General features: G+C 40.3%; 1 protein-coding gene across 3 annotated transcripts in view; it reads left to right on the top strand.

The window, feature by feature from the left end:
• Window positions 1-17672, top strand: part of NT5C2 (5'-nucleotidase, cytosolic II) — a 106796-nt gene that overhangs the window by 45716 nt on the left and 43408 nt on the right. For all 3 annotated transcript variants that reach the window (XM_011977494.1, XM_011977493.1, XM_011977495.1), the window contains one exon: window positions 9106-9179. In XM_011977494.1, coding sequence (XP_011832884.1) covers window positions 9106-9179 — 74 coding nt within the window. The remainder of the gene's footprint in view (window positions 1-9105; window positions 9180-17672) is intronic.

Below are 17672 nucleotides of genomic sequence, written 5' to 3'. Positions count from 1 at the left end.
TTTTTTGAGATGGAGTCTTGCTCTGTTGCCCAGGCTGGAGTGCAGTGGCACGATCTTGGCTTACTGCAAGATCTGCCTCCCGAGTTCATGCCATTCTCCTGCTTCAGCCTCTCGAGTAGCTGGGACTACAGGTGCCTGCCACCACGCCCGGCTAATTTTTTGTATTTTTTAGTAGAGACGGGGTTTCCCCATGTTAGCCAGGATGGTCTTGATCTCCTGACCTCTTGATCCGCCTGCCTCTGCCTCCCAAAGTGCTGGGATTACAGGCATGAGCCACCATGCCTAGCCACTGCTCTTCTCTTGACACAATCTGATAAACAAAATGTATCCCTCTTGATGTTCCTCAGAGAAAATGTTAAAACAAATTAGTAAGAAGTTATTGGTCAGAATTTATGAAAGCAGAACAAATGCTACTAGATGTCTGTTGCTTTTAGAATCTAACCCAAAATTTCTTGTTGTGTCTGTATGTCCATGGTATTTGAGCTTTGAATTTTTAAGAATCCATTTCATAAAGTTCTTACCTATAATATTTTTTATATCATTAAGCATACTTTTTACGAAGGATGGAGACATAATGGCAGACTGAGGTCTTCCTGTTACTTTTTTTTAAATAACAACTTTATTGAGATACAATTCACATACCATTCAATTCATCCTTTTAAAGCATACAATTCGATGGTTTTAGTATATTTACAGAGTTGTGCAACCAATACCGCTATCTAATTTTAGAACATTTCATTACCCCCACAAGAAACCCTGTACCCAATAGCAGAAACTCCCCGTTCCCTCCTCCCCACAGCCTCTGGCAATGACCAACCCCTATTAAGTTTCTAGTTTAAGCTTAATTTTTAGTTCAGTTAAATATTGTGTCTGCTATTACAAGGCCCTATGTTAGGTGTTGGGAAGATTATAAATCCTGGTCTCAAAGTTTATAATCCTGTAAAGAATAAGAGAACTACCATATTTTATGTATATGACAACATGTAGTGTCAAAATAGGGAATTTTGAATATTTAAAACTCTCATTTGGGTCACAACTTTATAGAATTTTAGTTGTTGATGCAGTTTCTTTCATTAAGTAGAAAAGTAATGAGATCCAGAGACATTACTGTTACATAGTTCTGTGGTACAACCAGAATATTGATAGTTCCTTGACAAAATCACTTGAGATGCAGGGTCTTGAATAATTAGAGATAACTGAGGTGGCCCTTTTAAGTATAGGGAAAAGAATATAAACAAAGCCTTAGGGCGTATATACAAGTAGCTCACTTTGTTTACTACAGCCAAAGGTGCATGATGTGGCACAAGGTAAGATCAAACTGATTTTGACAAAATGGTGAAAGATTTTGAACTTGAAGATCCAAGAATTTGCAATTTATTAATTGGGGAGATAGTGAGCGATGACTAAAAGTTCTTAAGAGAGTGATATGATTAGATCGGGGCTTTAGGACAGTGCTTCTCAAACTATCGGTGAGGGAGGACCAGTTTATAAGCAACTTTTTTCCAATCTGTTTCAAATGGACACATTTATAAAATAAAAATGACTCAAGAAAAATGAAGACACAATGTAAGCCTACCTTTTTTATTACTACATTCAACAAACAAAATTTCTCTGTCAAATTACTATAAAAGTTTCTAAATGCTTAAAATTTCTGTACGTGTCATGTCATGGGTTGGTAACAAATGTTCATAAGCTAGCATTGGTCTGTGGACCATGCTTTGAGTAGCACTACTTCAAAGCAATTAATTTGGCATTAGTGTGAGGGCAGAGCAATTGGGAGATGATTGTTGGAGTAATGAGGACCTGGACATGTTGTTAGCACTGTGAATTGAATGGAAGATTGGATTCCAGAGACGTTTGGTAATTTAAATGAAGGCACATGAGATGATTGGATGTGGATTTGAAGAAGAGGAAAGAATCAAAAGGTAATAACTAGATTTTAAGCTTGAGTGGGAAAATGGGATTGCCCGTAGCAGAAATAGGAACTAGTTTGGAGGTTGGATTTTCAACAAAAAACCACATTTATAGCATTTTCTATTAAGTAAAAATATGCATATATACAGACATGTACTTTTTAGTTCATAATTTCAATTTGCCCTCTCAAAAAGCACCTGTAACTTTTTCTTTTCTTGATTGTAGCAAATTTTCAATGTATAATTATGCAAGCCCATAAGGAAAACAGATGCCCAAGAAGATTTTATACTTGAATCCTTAGTCTCATTTGTTGTTGCACTAACTGTCATTGGGCACTTGGCCAGGAAATTGTGACTCCTAGGCAAGGGGAGGAGTTACAGATAAAGTTCATCATTGCCAAAGAAATTCTATTCCAAATGGATTTGTGTGGAGCAACAGTGATATCCAGTGACAAGTTAAATTAGACACAGAGGTGTTTTCTCCAGCACTGTCTCGGAAGACACATGGTTTTGAGGGGCCTGATTCAGGCTAAACTTCTTGAAGTTAAGTCACAAAAAAACTATACTATGGACTTTACGAAGAATTTTGTTATGTGACTTCAAGAACTAATTGACTCAGATAGTTTTATACTTTTCAAAACGGCAACCAGTGACAGATGAGGTAATACTGCTTTGAATTGCAAGTTAAATCTCAAAGCCATTAAGATTGCTATTTACAAAATTTCAAATTTAATAAACTGCATGTTCATGTTACTTAAGTGTGAGAATATTCCTGTTTATAAAGCACATTATATTAATGGCTCTATTTCTTACAGTTAATATTTATATTAACTTGGATAGAGTTTATTCAAGTTTAATGTCTTAACTGCTGTGGGATATGATAATAAAAGCTGTTACGTTTGTCTTTATATTGAAGTCTGTGCTTGGTTTTATAGTGTTCCTGTCACCTAGAGATTGTTTTTCTTGTTAATGCTCAAATCTGCAACTTACAAAAGACTTAGTATGTTGGAATTGCTGGTTAATTGTGCTTTGAGATTGGATGCTTAGTTTAGTCATGCTTTCTAGGGTGGCAAGTTTGTGCTTTTTTAAAAGCAAGCTTCAGGAAGTTAATTTCTCAGATATGTTCAAACTCTTGAACACAGGGGTGGAGTATGTTCCACTCGTTAATAATTTAGAAATGTGACACAGTAAACTGGCATTGGCAAAGGTACAGTCAAGGTCCTGAGACCAGTAGAAATTTTTGGATTCCTCAAACAGATAAATCTTTTTGTTTTGAAATGTATGATGGGGCAGTGGGCCAGCCTTGTAATTGATATAGTACCTTTTAGTTGATATAGTACCTAACACTTTGTTTTGCTATAACCTCAGTTAAGAGTAGTCATTACTTTGAGACCAGGAGATTCATTTCTCTTGAAGACTGTATCCTGGAGACATGGTATTTCATGCTTTAAGGCTGCCTCTGTGCTGAAGTCAGTGCATACTTTAAGCATTTGGATGTTTATTATCTGTGTAAACTGTGGCATGTATGGCCAAATAACTATATTTGGCTTATTGCAGTTCTCTATAATACAGCTGTTCTATTTTGCCATTATAGCTTTGCTTATACACTTTAGATATGCATACAACAAATTAGATTTAATTCCCCATTGTCGCTCCCCTCATGTTTTGTAGCCTAAATTAGGGAAAGAAAAGGAAAGATGAGAATATATGTGAGGCTTTTCATTTTTATAAACATAATAGAAATGAATTGAGAGGGAGACAGGAGTGATTGTTTCTAAGTTCAGGAATTGCTTTTGTGGTTAGAGCACTTATTTTGAATGAAAATGGAAAGATAAAGGATATTTGGTAGAACTTCGTAGGAAAACATCTTATTTCCTAATTTTAGACTCTTACAAAATCTGTCCTAGCTCTGCTCCCTAAAGAACAGCTTCTATGACACATGTCACAAAATGGTATCTGCTTTATAGTAGACAATAAGTGTGTTGATTGAATAGTTAATGTGACTAGGTTAAAGAGATGAGAAGTGCAATTTGATGGATATTTACCAATGATTATTTTGGCAAAACCAGATTTTCATATTCCTGAAATATATTATTCCTTGAGTTTACATAGATAATAAAGGTACATTATAATCTTTGAATCCTTAAAAATATACATATGTGATTTGATAGATTTTCATGACAGTATAAGCTTGATCTCTTTTCTAACAAAGAAAGAAACTGGCACTTGGCTGGGACTGTTGACAGTTTCTTAAGCACTGATTGAGTGACATTAGCAGCAAAATCTCTTTTTTCCTGTAATGTTAGCTGTGCCTGAAGCCAGCTAGCATCTTTCTTCTATGAGAGTCAAAGCTGTTTCTTTTATTATGTGGTTCCACATACTTCTGTCCTGGATTGTATCACAAGGGAAAAAATCGTCCCCAATCCATTCCTGCTTGTATTCCCATGGAATATTTTAGGCATGTCAGCTGTTAGGGCCTGATCAAGGATTTGATCCAGTTGGCTCTCTAGCCTCAATTAAGAATGTGTTTGAAAAGCCTTCAGTAGTAACATTTAGTTTCTAGAGTTACAACCATTATTTTGTCTTTTATCCCTGTTGTACTTTCAAAAGGGTTTATGTAACTGGGAAAATATAATAAAGTAGATGCTTTTATCAGTAATAGTGGGGTGATATTTGATGAAATATTAGAAGGTGATATGTTTAGGGGCTGGAGGTTGGAGGGTGTTTTTTGTTTCTTTGTTTGAGACAGGGTCTTGCTCTGTTGCCCAAGCTAGAGTGCACTGGCGCGGACTCAGTTCATTGCAGCTTTGACCTCCTGGGCTCATGTGATCTTCCTGCCTCAGCCTCTTGAGTAGCTGAGACTACAGGCGTGTGTCACTCTGCCTGGGTAATTTTTTATTTTTTTGTAGAGATAGGGTCTCACTATATTGCCCAGCTGGTCTCAGACTCCTGGGCTCAAACAATCCTCCCACCTTGGCCTCCCAAAGTGCTGGGATTATAGGCGTGAGCCACCACTCTTGGTCGTCTCAAACTCCTTTTTAAAAAAGTCTCCAAGGCTGTCTCTACAAAAAAAAAGGAAAAGAAAAATAGCTGGACATGGTGGTGTGTACCTGTGGTCCCAGCTACTTGGGAGGTTGAGGCTGAGATAGGAGGATAACATGAGCCTGGGAGGTTGGGGCTGCAGTGAGCCATTATCACACCACTGCACTCCAGCCTGGGCAACATAGTAAGACTATGTCTTGAAAATAAGTAAGAAACATATATCTGTATATATAAGGCATTTTTAAATGGTGAGGTAAATATCAATAGAAGATCTGATATTTTCTTTTTGTATCCCAGTGGAGGCTTTTTGCATCCCTTAGTGCAGTTACTCATCTTTGGAGACCATTGACCTAGATCACTGATGGGGGAGCCCAGCCCAAGCTTTTTGTTTTTAATAAGTTACTTAGGTGATTGTGATTCTGATGTACACTGCAGTTTTGAGATCCATTGATCTGTGTCATTCGAATTTCTTATAGTTACTTATGAAATGAAGGCAAAGAAAAGGTTTGGTCAGAAGAGGAGAAGCCATGCAGTTTTAACTTTGGCTACCAAGCTGAGGATCAGGTGGAAAGGATAACCTTATTTTCTTTCTTTTCCCTTTCCTTTCCCTTTCCTCCTTTCTTTTCTTTTCTTTTTTTTTTTTTTTTTTTTTTTTTTTATGACGGAGTCTTGCTCTGTAGCCCAGGCTGGAGTGCAGTGGCGCAATCTCGGCTCACTGCAACCTCCCCCTCCCGGGTCCAGGCTCAAGCAATTCTCCTGTCTCAGCCTCCTGAATAGCTGGGATTACAGGAATGCGCCACCATGCCCAGCTAATTTTTGTATTTTTAGTAGAGACAGGGTTTCACCATGTTGGCCAGTCGGGTCTTGAACTCCTGACCTCGTGATTCGCCCGCCTCAGCCTCCCAAAGTGCTGGAATTACAGGCATGAGCCACTGCGCCTGGCTCTTCCTTTCTTTTCTTCTTTTTTTTTCTGTTTGTGGCAAGGTCTCACTCTGTCACCCAGGCTGGAGTGCAGTGGTACAATCTCAGCTCGTTGCAGCTTCTGCCTCTGAGGCTCAGGAGATCCCACTTCAGCTTCCCGAGTAACTGGGACTACAGGTGTGCGCCACCACACCCAGCTTTTTTTTGGTATTTTTTGTGGAGATGGGGTTTTGACATGTTACCTAGGCTGGTCTCGAACTCCTGTGCTCAGGCGATCTGCCTGCCTTGTAAAGTACTGGGATTACAGGCGTGAGCCACTACATCTGGCCCTTATTTTTAAAGATGATTAAAACTTACCCTGAAAGACCATCATGCTGATGATCTACCATACTATTACATGTTCAGTTTTTCCTATGTCTTCATAGTGATCTTTCTGATAATTTCATTTCCTTAAAATCTGATATTTTGGTCTTAAATGCAGGATAAAGTCCAAATTCCCTAATGTGGCTTACAAAATTTTCATGATTTTGACCCCTGCTAACCTTCCATAGCTTTTATTACTCCTTCCCCCATGCTTGCCCCCTGGAAAACCTGTTTCTGTGAAAACAAACAGAAGCAAAATCAAAGAAAGCTTCTCAACTCTAGCCACAATAAATGATCTGTAGTTTACTGTAAACCTTTTCTGTGCTTGGTTATTTTGCCTGCATTGCCTTTCTTGCATTTTCCTAATGGAAAACTACTGATTGATTAAGATTCAGTTCAAACATTTTTTCCTGACCTCTCTAAACAACTGGTACTCTCTCCTCCATGTGATTTTATAGTACTTACTGAATTGCTGAAATTACTTAAAAGTCTCCTTTCTAGTAGGCTGAGTTCCTCAAGGATAAAGAGAGTAAATTACAATATAAGTTTCATGAGGGCTGGTACAGTCTTTTGTTTAATCACAGTATTTGGGTATAATAGTAGCTATTTATTTAATGAATCTATATATCTTCAGTGGGCTTTAAATTACTTGTTTATTAAATAAATTATAAATTAATAAGTGAATGAGTTACAAAATCCCAAAAGTAATCTTATTTTATGGGGTCAGACTTAGAAAGGAGAGCGTCGTCTTTGAAATCTTGAATACATGGCATTTTTAATGCCAGGACACAATACACAAATCTGTGTATTTTTGTATAATATCTGATTTCATTTTCTGTATAAGAAAGACTTGGATAATATTTTTAAGTTTTTAATTTATTTGTTATGATTTTTGGAAACAGGGTCTCACTCTCCCACCCAGGCTGGAGTTCAGTGGTGTGATCTTGACTCACTACAGCCTTGATCTCCTAGACTCAAGCAATCCTCCTACCTCAGCCTCCCAAGTAGCTGGGACCACAGGTGCACACCACCATCCCCAGCTGATTTCTGTATTTTTTGTGGAGTTGGGGTCTCACCATGTTACCTAGGCTGGTCATGAACTCTTGAGCTGAAGCCATCTGCCTGCCTTGGCCTCCCAAAATGCTGAGATTACAGGTGTGAGCCACTGCTCCCGGCCTTGAATAATTTTTATGGATTTTAATATTGGTATTTAAATGAGAAGATCTAAAAGAAAACAAAGGAAAAGCTTCTTGACATTGGTCTTGGCAGTGATTTTTTTTGTTTAGGACACCAAAAGCATAGGCAACAAAAGCAAAAACAAGCGAGACTACCTCAAACTAAAAAGCTTCTGCACAGCAAAGGAGAAACAACAAAATAAAAAGGCAACCTATGGATTGGGAGAAACTGTTTGCGAACCATATATCTGATAAGGGATTAATATCTAAAATATATGAGGACCTCAAACAGTAACGATAAAAGGAATAACCCAAAAATGGGCAAAGGACCTGCGTAGACATTTCTCCAAAGCAAACGTGCAAATGGCTAACAGGTGTTTGAAAAGGTGCTTAACATCATTAATCATCAGGGGGAGTGCAAATCAAAACCACCTGAGTTATCATCTCATACCTATTAGAATGCCTTTTATCAAAAAGATAAGAAATAAATGTTGGCAAGGATGCAGTGAAAGGGGAATCTTTGTACACTGTTGGTGGCAATGTAAACTGATGCAGCCACCGTGGAAAATGCTGTAGAGCTTCCTAAACAAATTGAAAATAGAGCTGCCATATTACCCAGCAGTTCTTCTAGTTATAGTCCCAAAGGAAGTAAAATCACCACTTTGTAAAGATATCTGCACTCCCATGTTCATTGCAACATTATTTAGAGTAGCCAGGAGATGGAAAAAAAACAAAATATCTGTTGATGGGCTGAATGAACAGATAAGGAAATTATGGTATATATACACACAATGGAATATTCAGCCGTAAAAAAGGAGATTCTACTGTTTGCAACACCATTGACGAACCTAGAAGACATTATGCTAAGTGAAATAAGCCAGATACACCAAAGAATACTGCATGATTTCACATGTGGAATCTAAAAAAACAATCAAAAAAGGAAACCATAGAAACAAAGAGCAAAACAGTGATTGGAGGCCAGGCGTGGTGGCTCATGCCTGTAATCCCAGGACTTTGAGAGGCCAAGGTGGGAGGGTTGCTTGAGCCCAGGAGTTCAAGACCAGCCTGAGCAACATAGGTGAGCCTCTGTCTCTACAAAAAATAAAAAAATTATCCAGGCTAGGTGATGTGTGCCTGTAGTTCCTGCTGCTCGGGAGGCTGAGGTGAGAGGATCTCCTGAGCCTAGGAGGCTGAGGCTGCAGTGAGTCATGATTGCACCACTGCACTCCAGCCTGGGTGACAGAGTGACTCTGCCTCAAAAAACAAAAAACAATGTGGGGGAAGGATGGAAAGATGTAGATCAGAGGGTACAAAGTTGCAGATATGTTGGATGAATGTCTAATGTACAGCACGAGGGCTATATTTAATAATACTGTATTATGTACTGGTAATTTGTCAAGACAATAGATTTTAAGTACTTGTACCACAAAAAAATAAAAAAAGACGTAAAGGTAACTATATGGGATAATGAGTATGTTAATTTGTATTAATCATTTCACTGTGTATATGTGTATCAAGATAAGTATATCAAACAGCATGTTGTGTTATACATCTTAATATATAATTTTAAAAGTTTAAAAAATCAGTTGGAAAAATAAATGAGAAAACCTAGAAAAATAGCCAAATAACTTTATTAAACTTGAGAATTTATTTTCCAGTGTTGAGATATTATTTTTTATTATTTTCTATAGGGTGTTTGTGAACCGAAGTTTAGCCATGGAAAAGATAAAGTGTTTTGGTTTTGATATGGATTATACCCTTGCTGGTGAGTAGCAATTTCTGATTGCTTAAGAACTGCTGCTTTGGGTATAACACAGTGGGTTCACAGTAGGCAATTCAATTAACATTTGCTGACTTAATCATGTATTTGGCTACCAGAAGCTTTTATTATCAAATTGCTTCCACTAAGATTTATGAATATTGAAATTATCAGATATCCTTGAGATTTGGCTCATGAGTTTGCACACATAGATAGAAAAAGTATTAAATTTTACTATTTTAGAGATCCTGGTAAGAAATAATATGGTAAAATCATACATTGATACGTATATTTGGGCATTTTTGACTTTTAGCCATTCTTTAGGTATGAGATTTTGTATCTCTTACTCTGCCACAGATAAACTTGTATCAGTTAAAAATTTTAATGTTAGTTTTTTTTTTGGAACGGAGTTTAACTCTTGTCTTCTAGGCTGGAGTGCAATGGCGCGATTTTGGCTCACTGCAACCTCCACCTCCTGGGTTCAAGCGATTCTCCTTCCTCAGCCTCCCAGGTGGCTGGGATTACAGGTGTGCGCCACCATACCCGGCTAAATTTTGTATTTTTAGTAGAGATGGGATTTCACCATGTTGGCCAGGCTGATCTCGAACTCCTGACCTCAGGTGATCTACCCAGCTTGGCCTCCCAAAGTGCTGGGATTACAGGCGTGAGCCACCGCGCCCAGACAATACGTTGTTATTAACACAAATGGGAAATGTGTTCATTTTCCATTTAAATGATTGCACACATAATATGTATAAGGCTTTTAAAAAACTAGAGCCGCAGCCATAAGAAAGAATGAGTTTGTGTCCTTTGCAGGGACATGGATGAAGCTGGAAGCCGTCATTCTCAGCGAACTGCACAGGAACCAAAAACTAAACACTGCATATTCTTACTTATAAGTAGGAGTTGAACATTGAGAACACATGAACACAGGGAGGGGAACATCACACACTGGGGCTTGTCCGGGGGTGGGAGGCAAAGGGAGGGAGAGCATTAGGACAAACACCTAATGCATGCAGGGCTTAAAACCTAGATGACGGATTTATATGTGCAACAGACCACCATGGTACATGTATACCTATGTAACCTGCATGTTCTGCGCACGTATCCCAGAACTTAAAAAAAAACAACAAAACCCAAAAAACTCAGAGATGTACTAGACTTGCTTTTCTGTACCTAGGGTATATGCAGGAATTTAGCCAGTCTTCCCAATGGTCAGCTGCAATTAGATGGAGGACTGGGCAAGAAGTCACTGAAACTCCATGACAAACATGGAAAAGATGAACTTCTTTTTTAACTTGTAGAATCCTTAGTCTGTGTAGATGTTTTCATCAGCATGTTTTGTCCTTAGGATGTGGGACATTGGGTACCATCTCATGGTCTTCTATTTGTGTAAACTTTGTGTTTAAGTTTCCACATCCTTTTTTATTAAATAAATTATATAGCTTCTGAAACCAACCAACCAAACAAAAAACTAGAACCATTAGCTTTATTCATTATCCTATAGCCCTTACACCAGCACTGTGCTGTTTTTCCCTTCCTTCTCTAAGATATATTTGAGTCAATGTATTAATCAATAGTTATAACATCTTTCCAGAACTTAGTAAAATATTTTCAATCTCGTGAAAATGCATTTAATTTAAGAAGTAGTGGGAAGGTGGAATCAGGTTGAGCATATGTGCTTGCACATGTGTGTGAAACTGTGACAGAATCTTTCAGAAATTGTCTCTTAAAAATTTTGTCTTTACACAAAAACCTTAAAATGTATAAAGACACTTCTTAGGAACTATTAATATAACAGTGCTAATTTGTCCATCTCAAATTAGAGAAATCGCAGTTTGATGTTCAGTTTAGGCTACAAATGTAAATGAATAATACATGTTCAAAAATGAAATTATGGAGGTACTTGCCACATAGATATGGCCATGATTTTTTTTTACCAAACAAATAATACATTAAAAATATACACAGTTCCTGATTTGAATTTTTCTCTTCCCTCCATACTCTTTGTCGTTTATTTGTTTTTCTATTGCCTTAAGCTTATTTTTGCAGCATTTAATGTTTTTCTGATTGGTCACAGACACTTTTAGGAGTACTTGTCAGAAAGCAGGGGAAAGCAGTCTACTTTCTCAATGTAGATCTTGCCGTTCAAATGGGGAGAAAATCCTATAGTCTCTTCTTTCAAGAATTCTAGCTCTCTAGGAAAAGGAATGGTGAGATAATTTGGCAGCTGAAAGAGATTATCTGAAGCAGAAATAGAAGTTAATGGTGTCAAAAAGTGACAAACATTTTTTCCTTGGTTATTAAGACAATCTCATTACATTGAAATAGTTCAATTCAGTAAGTATTTATTGAGAATCTATAATGTGCCTGGCACATTTCGTTACTGAAAACTGAGATGATTATATATTCCCACAGAATAATGAAAAAATAAACTATCTTGTATATTGAAAAGGTCACTGAATCGGCCTTGCGTGGTGGCTCATGCCTATAATCCCAGCACTTTGGGAGACTGAGGCGGGTGGATTACTTGACAGGAGTTTGAGACCAGCCTGCCCAACATGGTGAAGCCCCGTCTCTACCAAAAAATACAAAAATTAGCTGGGTATGGTGGTTCTCGCCTATAGTATCAGCTGTTCAGGAGGCTGAGGTGGGAGAATCTCATGAACCAGGGAGGCAGAGGTTGCAGTGAGCCGAGATGGTGCCACAGCACTCCAGCCTGGGCAACAGAGTGAGACCGTGTTTCAAAGAAAAAAATTAACTGAATCTGTCTCTAAACTTTAATGCACCTTATGATTTATTCTTTTTGTTTTTTGCAATGCCACTTCATATTTTAATGCTTTCTCCTAGTCTACACACAAATATATTTTGTGTATATTTAACAGTAAGTGTTAACATTTATTAAGTACTTATTATATGCCAGGACCTGTTCCAAGTGCTTTATATAGATTATCTCATTTAACACATGGATTCTGTTATTCACATCTGTTATTGAATATTTATAGAAACTCTTTGAAGCAGTTACTACTATCATCTTCATTTTACATATGACTGAGATTAAGCACTTTGTCCAAGGACATTTAGTTACGATGTACCTGAACCAAGATTCAGACCTAAGCATGCATATATGTATAGGCATATAATGTTAAAATTATCATTTTGGATAATGACAGTTTATTGAGATTTTCATATAAATAGAAACATATAGTGTGTTAGTCTGTTTTCACACTGCTAATAAAGACATACCTGAGACTGGGCAATTTACAAAAGAGATTTTTGTCTTGTTTTGTTTGAGATGGAGTCTCACTCTGTCACCCAGGCTGGAGTGCAGTGGTGCAGTCTCAGCTCACTGCAGCCTCTGCATCCTGGGTTCAAGCGATTATCCTGCCTCAGCCTCCCGAGTAGCAGAGATTACAGGTGCCAGCCACCATGCACGGCTAATTTTTGTATTTTTAGTAGAGACGCAGGGGGCAGTGGGGGTTTCATTATGTTGGCCAGGCTGGTCTGGAACTCCTGACCTCAGGTGATCTGCCTGTCTTGGCCTCCCAAAGTGCTGGGATTACAAGTGTGAGCCACTGAGCCTGACCAGAAAGAGGTTTCATGGACTTACAGTTCCACGTGGCTAGGGAAGCCCCACCATCATGGCAGAAGGTAAAAGGCATGTCTCACATGGCAGCAGACAGGAGAAGAGAGATTGTTCAGGGAAGTTCCCCTTTTTAAAACCATCAGATCTCATGAGACTTATTCACTATCACAGGAACAGCAAGGTTTGAAAGACCCATCCCCATGATTCAGTTACCTCCCACTGGGTCCCTCCCACAACATGTGGGAATTCAAGATGAGATTTGGGTGGGGATACAGCCAAACCATATCATTCTGCCCCTGGTCCCTCCTAAATCTCTTGTCCTCACATTTCAAAACCAATCATGCCTTCCCAACAGTCCCCCAAAGTCTTAACTCATTTCAGCATTAACTAAAAAGTTCACAGTCCAGTATCTCATCTGAAATAAGGCAAGTCCCTTCTGCCTGTCAACCTGTAAAATCACAAGCAAGTTAGTTACTTCCTAGATACAATGGGGACACAGGCATTGAGTAAATACAGCCATTTCAAATGGGAGAAATACAGCCATTTCAAATTGGCCAAAACAAAGGGGCTGCAGGCCCCATGCAAATTTGAAATCCAGTGGGGCAGTCAAATCTTAAAGCTCCAAAATGATCTCTCTTGACCCTGTGTCTCACATCCAGGTCTCACTGATGCAAGAGGTGGATTCCCATGGTTTTGAGCCGCTCCACTTCTGTGGCTTTGCAGGGTACAGCTTCCCTCCCAGCTGCTTTCACGGGCTGGTGTTGAGTGTTTGTGGCTTTTCCAGGTGCATGGTGCAAGCTATCACTGGATCTATTATTCTGGGGTCTGGAGGATGGTGACCCTCTTCTCATAGCTCCACTAGGCAGTGCCCCAATAGGGACCCTGTGTGGGGGCTCAGACCCCACATTTCCCTTCTGAACTGCCCTAGCAGAGGTTTTCCATGAGAGCCCCACCCTGGCAGTAAACTTCTCCCTGGACATCCAGGCATTTCCATACATCCTCTGAAATATAGGTGGAGGTTCCTAAACCTCACTTGTTGACTTCTGTGCACTCGCAGGCTCAACACCCCATGGAAGGTGCCAAGGCTTGAGGCCTGTAACCTCTGAAGCCATGGCCCCCACTCTACATTGGCCCCTTTCAGCCATGGCAAGAGCGGCTGGCACTCAGGGCACCAAGTCGCTAGGCTGCACACAGCCTGGGCCTGGCCCATCAAACCACTTTTTCCTCTGAGGCCTCCTGGCCTGTGATGGAAGGGGCTGCCATGAAGAACTCTGACATGCCCTGGAGACATTTTCCCCATTGTCTTGGTGATTAACATTGGGCTCTTCGTTATTTATGCAGATTTCCATACAGGGCTTGAATTTCTTCTCAGAAAATGAGTTTTCTTTTCTGTTGCATTATCAGGCTACAAATTTTTACGCTCTGCTTCCCTTATAAAACTGAATGACTTTAACAGCACCCAGGTCACCTCTTGAATGCTTTGCTGCTTAGAAATTTCTTCCACCAGATACCCTAAAGCATCTCTCTCAAGTTCAAAGTTCCACGAATCTCTAGAGCAGGGGCAAAACGCCACCAGTCTCTGTGCTAAAATATAGAAAGAGTTACCTTTGCTCCAGCTCCCAACAAGTTCCTCATTTCCATCTGAGACTTCCTCAGCCTGGAATTTATTGCCCATGTCACTATCAACATTTTTGTCAAAGCCATTCAACAAGCCTCTAGGAAGTTCTAAACTTTGCTACATTGTTCTGTCCTCTTCTGAACCCTCCAAACTGTTCTAACATCTATCTGTTACCCAGTTCCAAAGTTGCTTCCACATTTTCGAGTATCTTTTCAGCAATGCCCCACTCTACTGGTACCAATTTACTGTAGTAGTTTGTTTTCACGCTGCTGATAAAGACATACCTCAGACAGGGCAGTTTACAAAAGAAAGAGGTTTAGGCCAGGTGCAGTGGCTTATCCCAGCACTTTGAGAGGCTCAAGTGGGTGGATCACCTGAGGTCAGGAGTTCGAGACCTGCCTGGCCAACATGGTGAAACCCCGTCTCTACTAAAAATACAAAATTAGCTGGGTGTGGTGGTGTGCGCCTGTAATCCCAGCTACTTGGGAGGCAGGAGAGTCACTTGAACCCGGGAGGTGGAGGTTACAGGGAGCAGAGATCGTGCCACTGCACTCCGGCCTGGGTAAAAAGATCAAAACTCCATCTCCAAAAAAAAAAAAAAAAAAAAAAAAAAAATTTCCATAATAAAAGGTTAAGAAAGAAAAAAGAAGTTCCAGCCAGGCGCAGTGGCTCATGCATGTAATCCCAGCACTTTGCGAAGCCAAGGCGGGCGGATCACCTGAGGTCAGGAGTTCGAGACCAGCCTGACCAACATGGTGAAACCCCATCTTTACTAAAAATACAAAAATTAGCTGGGCATGGTGACACGTGCCTGTAGTTCCAGCTACTAGGGAGGCTGAAGCAGGAGAATCACTTGATCCCGGGGAGACAGAGGTTGCAATGAGCCGAGATCGTACCACTGCACCCCAGCCCAGGCAACAGAGCGAGACTCCGTCTCCAAAAAAAAAAAAAAAACTAGCCAGGCATGGTGGCACACACCTGTAGTCCCAGCTATTTGGGAGACTGAGGCAGGAGAATCACTTGAACCCGGGAGGTCAAGGTTGCAGTGAGCTGAGACTGCACCATTACACTCCAGCCTGGGTGACAGAGTGAGACTTCATCTCAAAAAAAAAAAAGGAAAAGAAAACAAAAAAGAATTTCCAGGTGGGACAACTCAGCAACGTGAGGAGAGGCTGCAAGGTCCCCAAGCAGTTATTTAATAATTTCCCAGCAGAGAGCTGGAATCTAGGCTTGGGGGCCTCCACACTCCTCACCAAGGCCTAAACTGAGGCTCAGAGACAGGAAGGAATTTGCCCGTGGGGTCACAGCAGGAAGAAGCAGAACTAGAGACTAAGTCCAGTACCGTCGGATGCAAAGACCAGCTCTTAACTTCTACAAATTATCTGACAACTACAAATTACGTCAAAAAGAGTACTTTGCTAAACACGTCAACTGACAAAACAATGCCCATCCTGAAATGTATAATCGAGTGGGGAAAAATAAGATATACATACATAAAACAGACTTCATGAATCAGTATTCCAAGAAATGCCAGAATGAGGCACCAAGACTTTGGGCAAATTCCTTACACACTCTGTACACCAGTCTCCTTAACTGTGCAGCACAGGCAACCATGGAGTCCCCAGGATGGTGTCATGCGAGAATCCCATGAGGCCATGTAACGCAAGCACTTAGCAGGAACCTCCCTCAGAATAAACACTTAGGAGTAAAATCGACCCAAACGCAAAGACACAAGGTCGACATAGTCCTTCCAATATCAAATGAAGGAAACGGTAGCATTTCAAAAACCTAACCAAAGACATCTAGATAGAGAATAAGGGCTCATGGAAAGACTGAAGGAATTCTGGCAAAAAAAAAAAAAAAAAGACTCATCCCAACACTAAGAGAAAACAATATAAATCCCAGGGAGTGAAATTCCAAAGTCCCCTAACATGAAAGGAATGCCTTCGCCCCCAAGTGTGCAGCATCCACTCTGGGGTTTGTACAAACAGGCAAACCTCTCAGAACAGTTCTGCAAAGCTCCAAACAGGCTGACCATGAAAAAACTCAGCCTGCTAGAGGAAGCTTGTGGAGACAAAGATGCCATTTTCTTTGCCTTAGTATCTATTCTTCCACTCCCACAAGCTCTGAAAATTTGCATTCTTGAGCAAAGGTATCTATCCCTCAGAACCAAGTTACTCTTGGCGGAACCTCTGGAATTTGCTTCTCAGCAATGAAGAGTTTTCTAACCACCTTCTCATGCCAACGAAGCTTCAGATGGTTTAAAGCTGCAAAGATCATGGTTTTCATCGGAGGACCGATTTCTATTACTCCAGAGGAGAAAGTCTAACAATTTAACTTATGAACTAAGAGTTCTCCTTGTTTATAATTTTTTATTTATTTACTTTTACACAGGGTCTTGCTCTGTCACTCAGGCTGGAGTGCAGTGGCGTGATCATGGCTCAATGCAGCCTTGACCTCCTGAGCTCAAGCAATCCTCCCACCTCAGCCTCCCAAGTAGATGGGACTACAAGCATGCGCCACCATGCCCAGCTAATTTTTGTAGAGATGGGGTTTCATGCCGGGCACAGTGGCTCATGCCTATAATCTCAGCACTTCAGGAGGACAAGGCAGGCAGATCACTTGAGATCAGGAGTTCAAGACCATCCTGGCCAAAATGGTAAAAACACCATCTCCAGTAAAAATACAAAAATTAGCCCGGTGTGATGGCATGCGCCTGTGGTCCCAGCTACTCAGGAGGCTGAGGTACGAGAATCACTTGAACCCAGGAGACGGAGGCTGCAGTGGGCCAAGACTGTGCCACTGCACTCCAGCCTGGGCATCAGAGCAAGATTTCGTCTTAAAAAATACATAAAAATAAAAATAAACAAACAAATAAGAGATCTGGGCCTAAGACTCTTCAGATTTGTTCATGCATCACCTAAAGAGTTTCTTGGCTTGGTGCAGTGGCTCACACCTATAATCCTAGCACTTTGGGAGGCCGAGACGGGTGGATTACCTGAGGTCAGGAGTTCAAGACCAGCCTGGCCAACATGGTAAAATCCCATCTCTACTAAAAATACAAAAATTAGCTGGGGGTGGTGGCACACACCTGTTATCCCAACTACTCAGGAGGCTGAGGCAGGAGAATCGCTTGAACCCAGAGGCGGAGGTTGCAGTGAGCTGAGATCATGCCATTGTACTCCACCTGGGTGACAGAGTAAGAATCTGTCTAAAAAAATAATAATAATAATTTCTTTTTTTTTTTTTTTGAGACAGAGTCTCGCTCTGTCACCCAGACTGGAGTGCAGTGGCC

The sequence above is a fragment of the Mandrillus leucophaeus genome, unplaced genomic scaffold, assembly GCF_000951045.1.
Source record: "Mandrillus leucophaeus isolate KB7577 unplaced genomic scaffold, Mleu.le_1.0 Scaffold18, whole genome shotgun sequence".
In the NCBI taxonomy this organism is placed as follows: domain Eukaryota; kingdom Metazoa; phylum Chordata; class Mammalia; order Primates; family Cercopithecidae; genus Mandrillus; species Mandrillus leucophaeus.
This window is presented reverse-complemented; position numbering and strand designations above follow the sequence as displayed.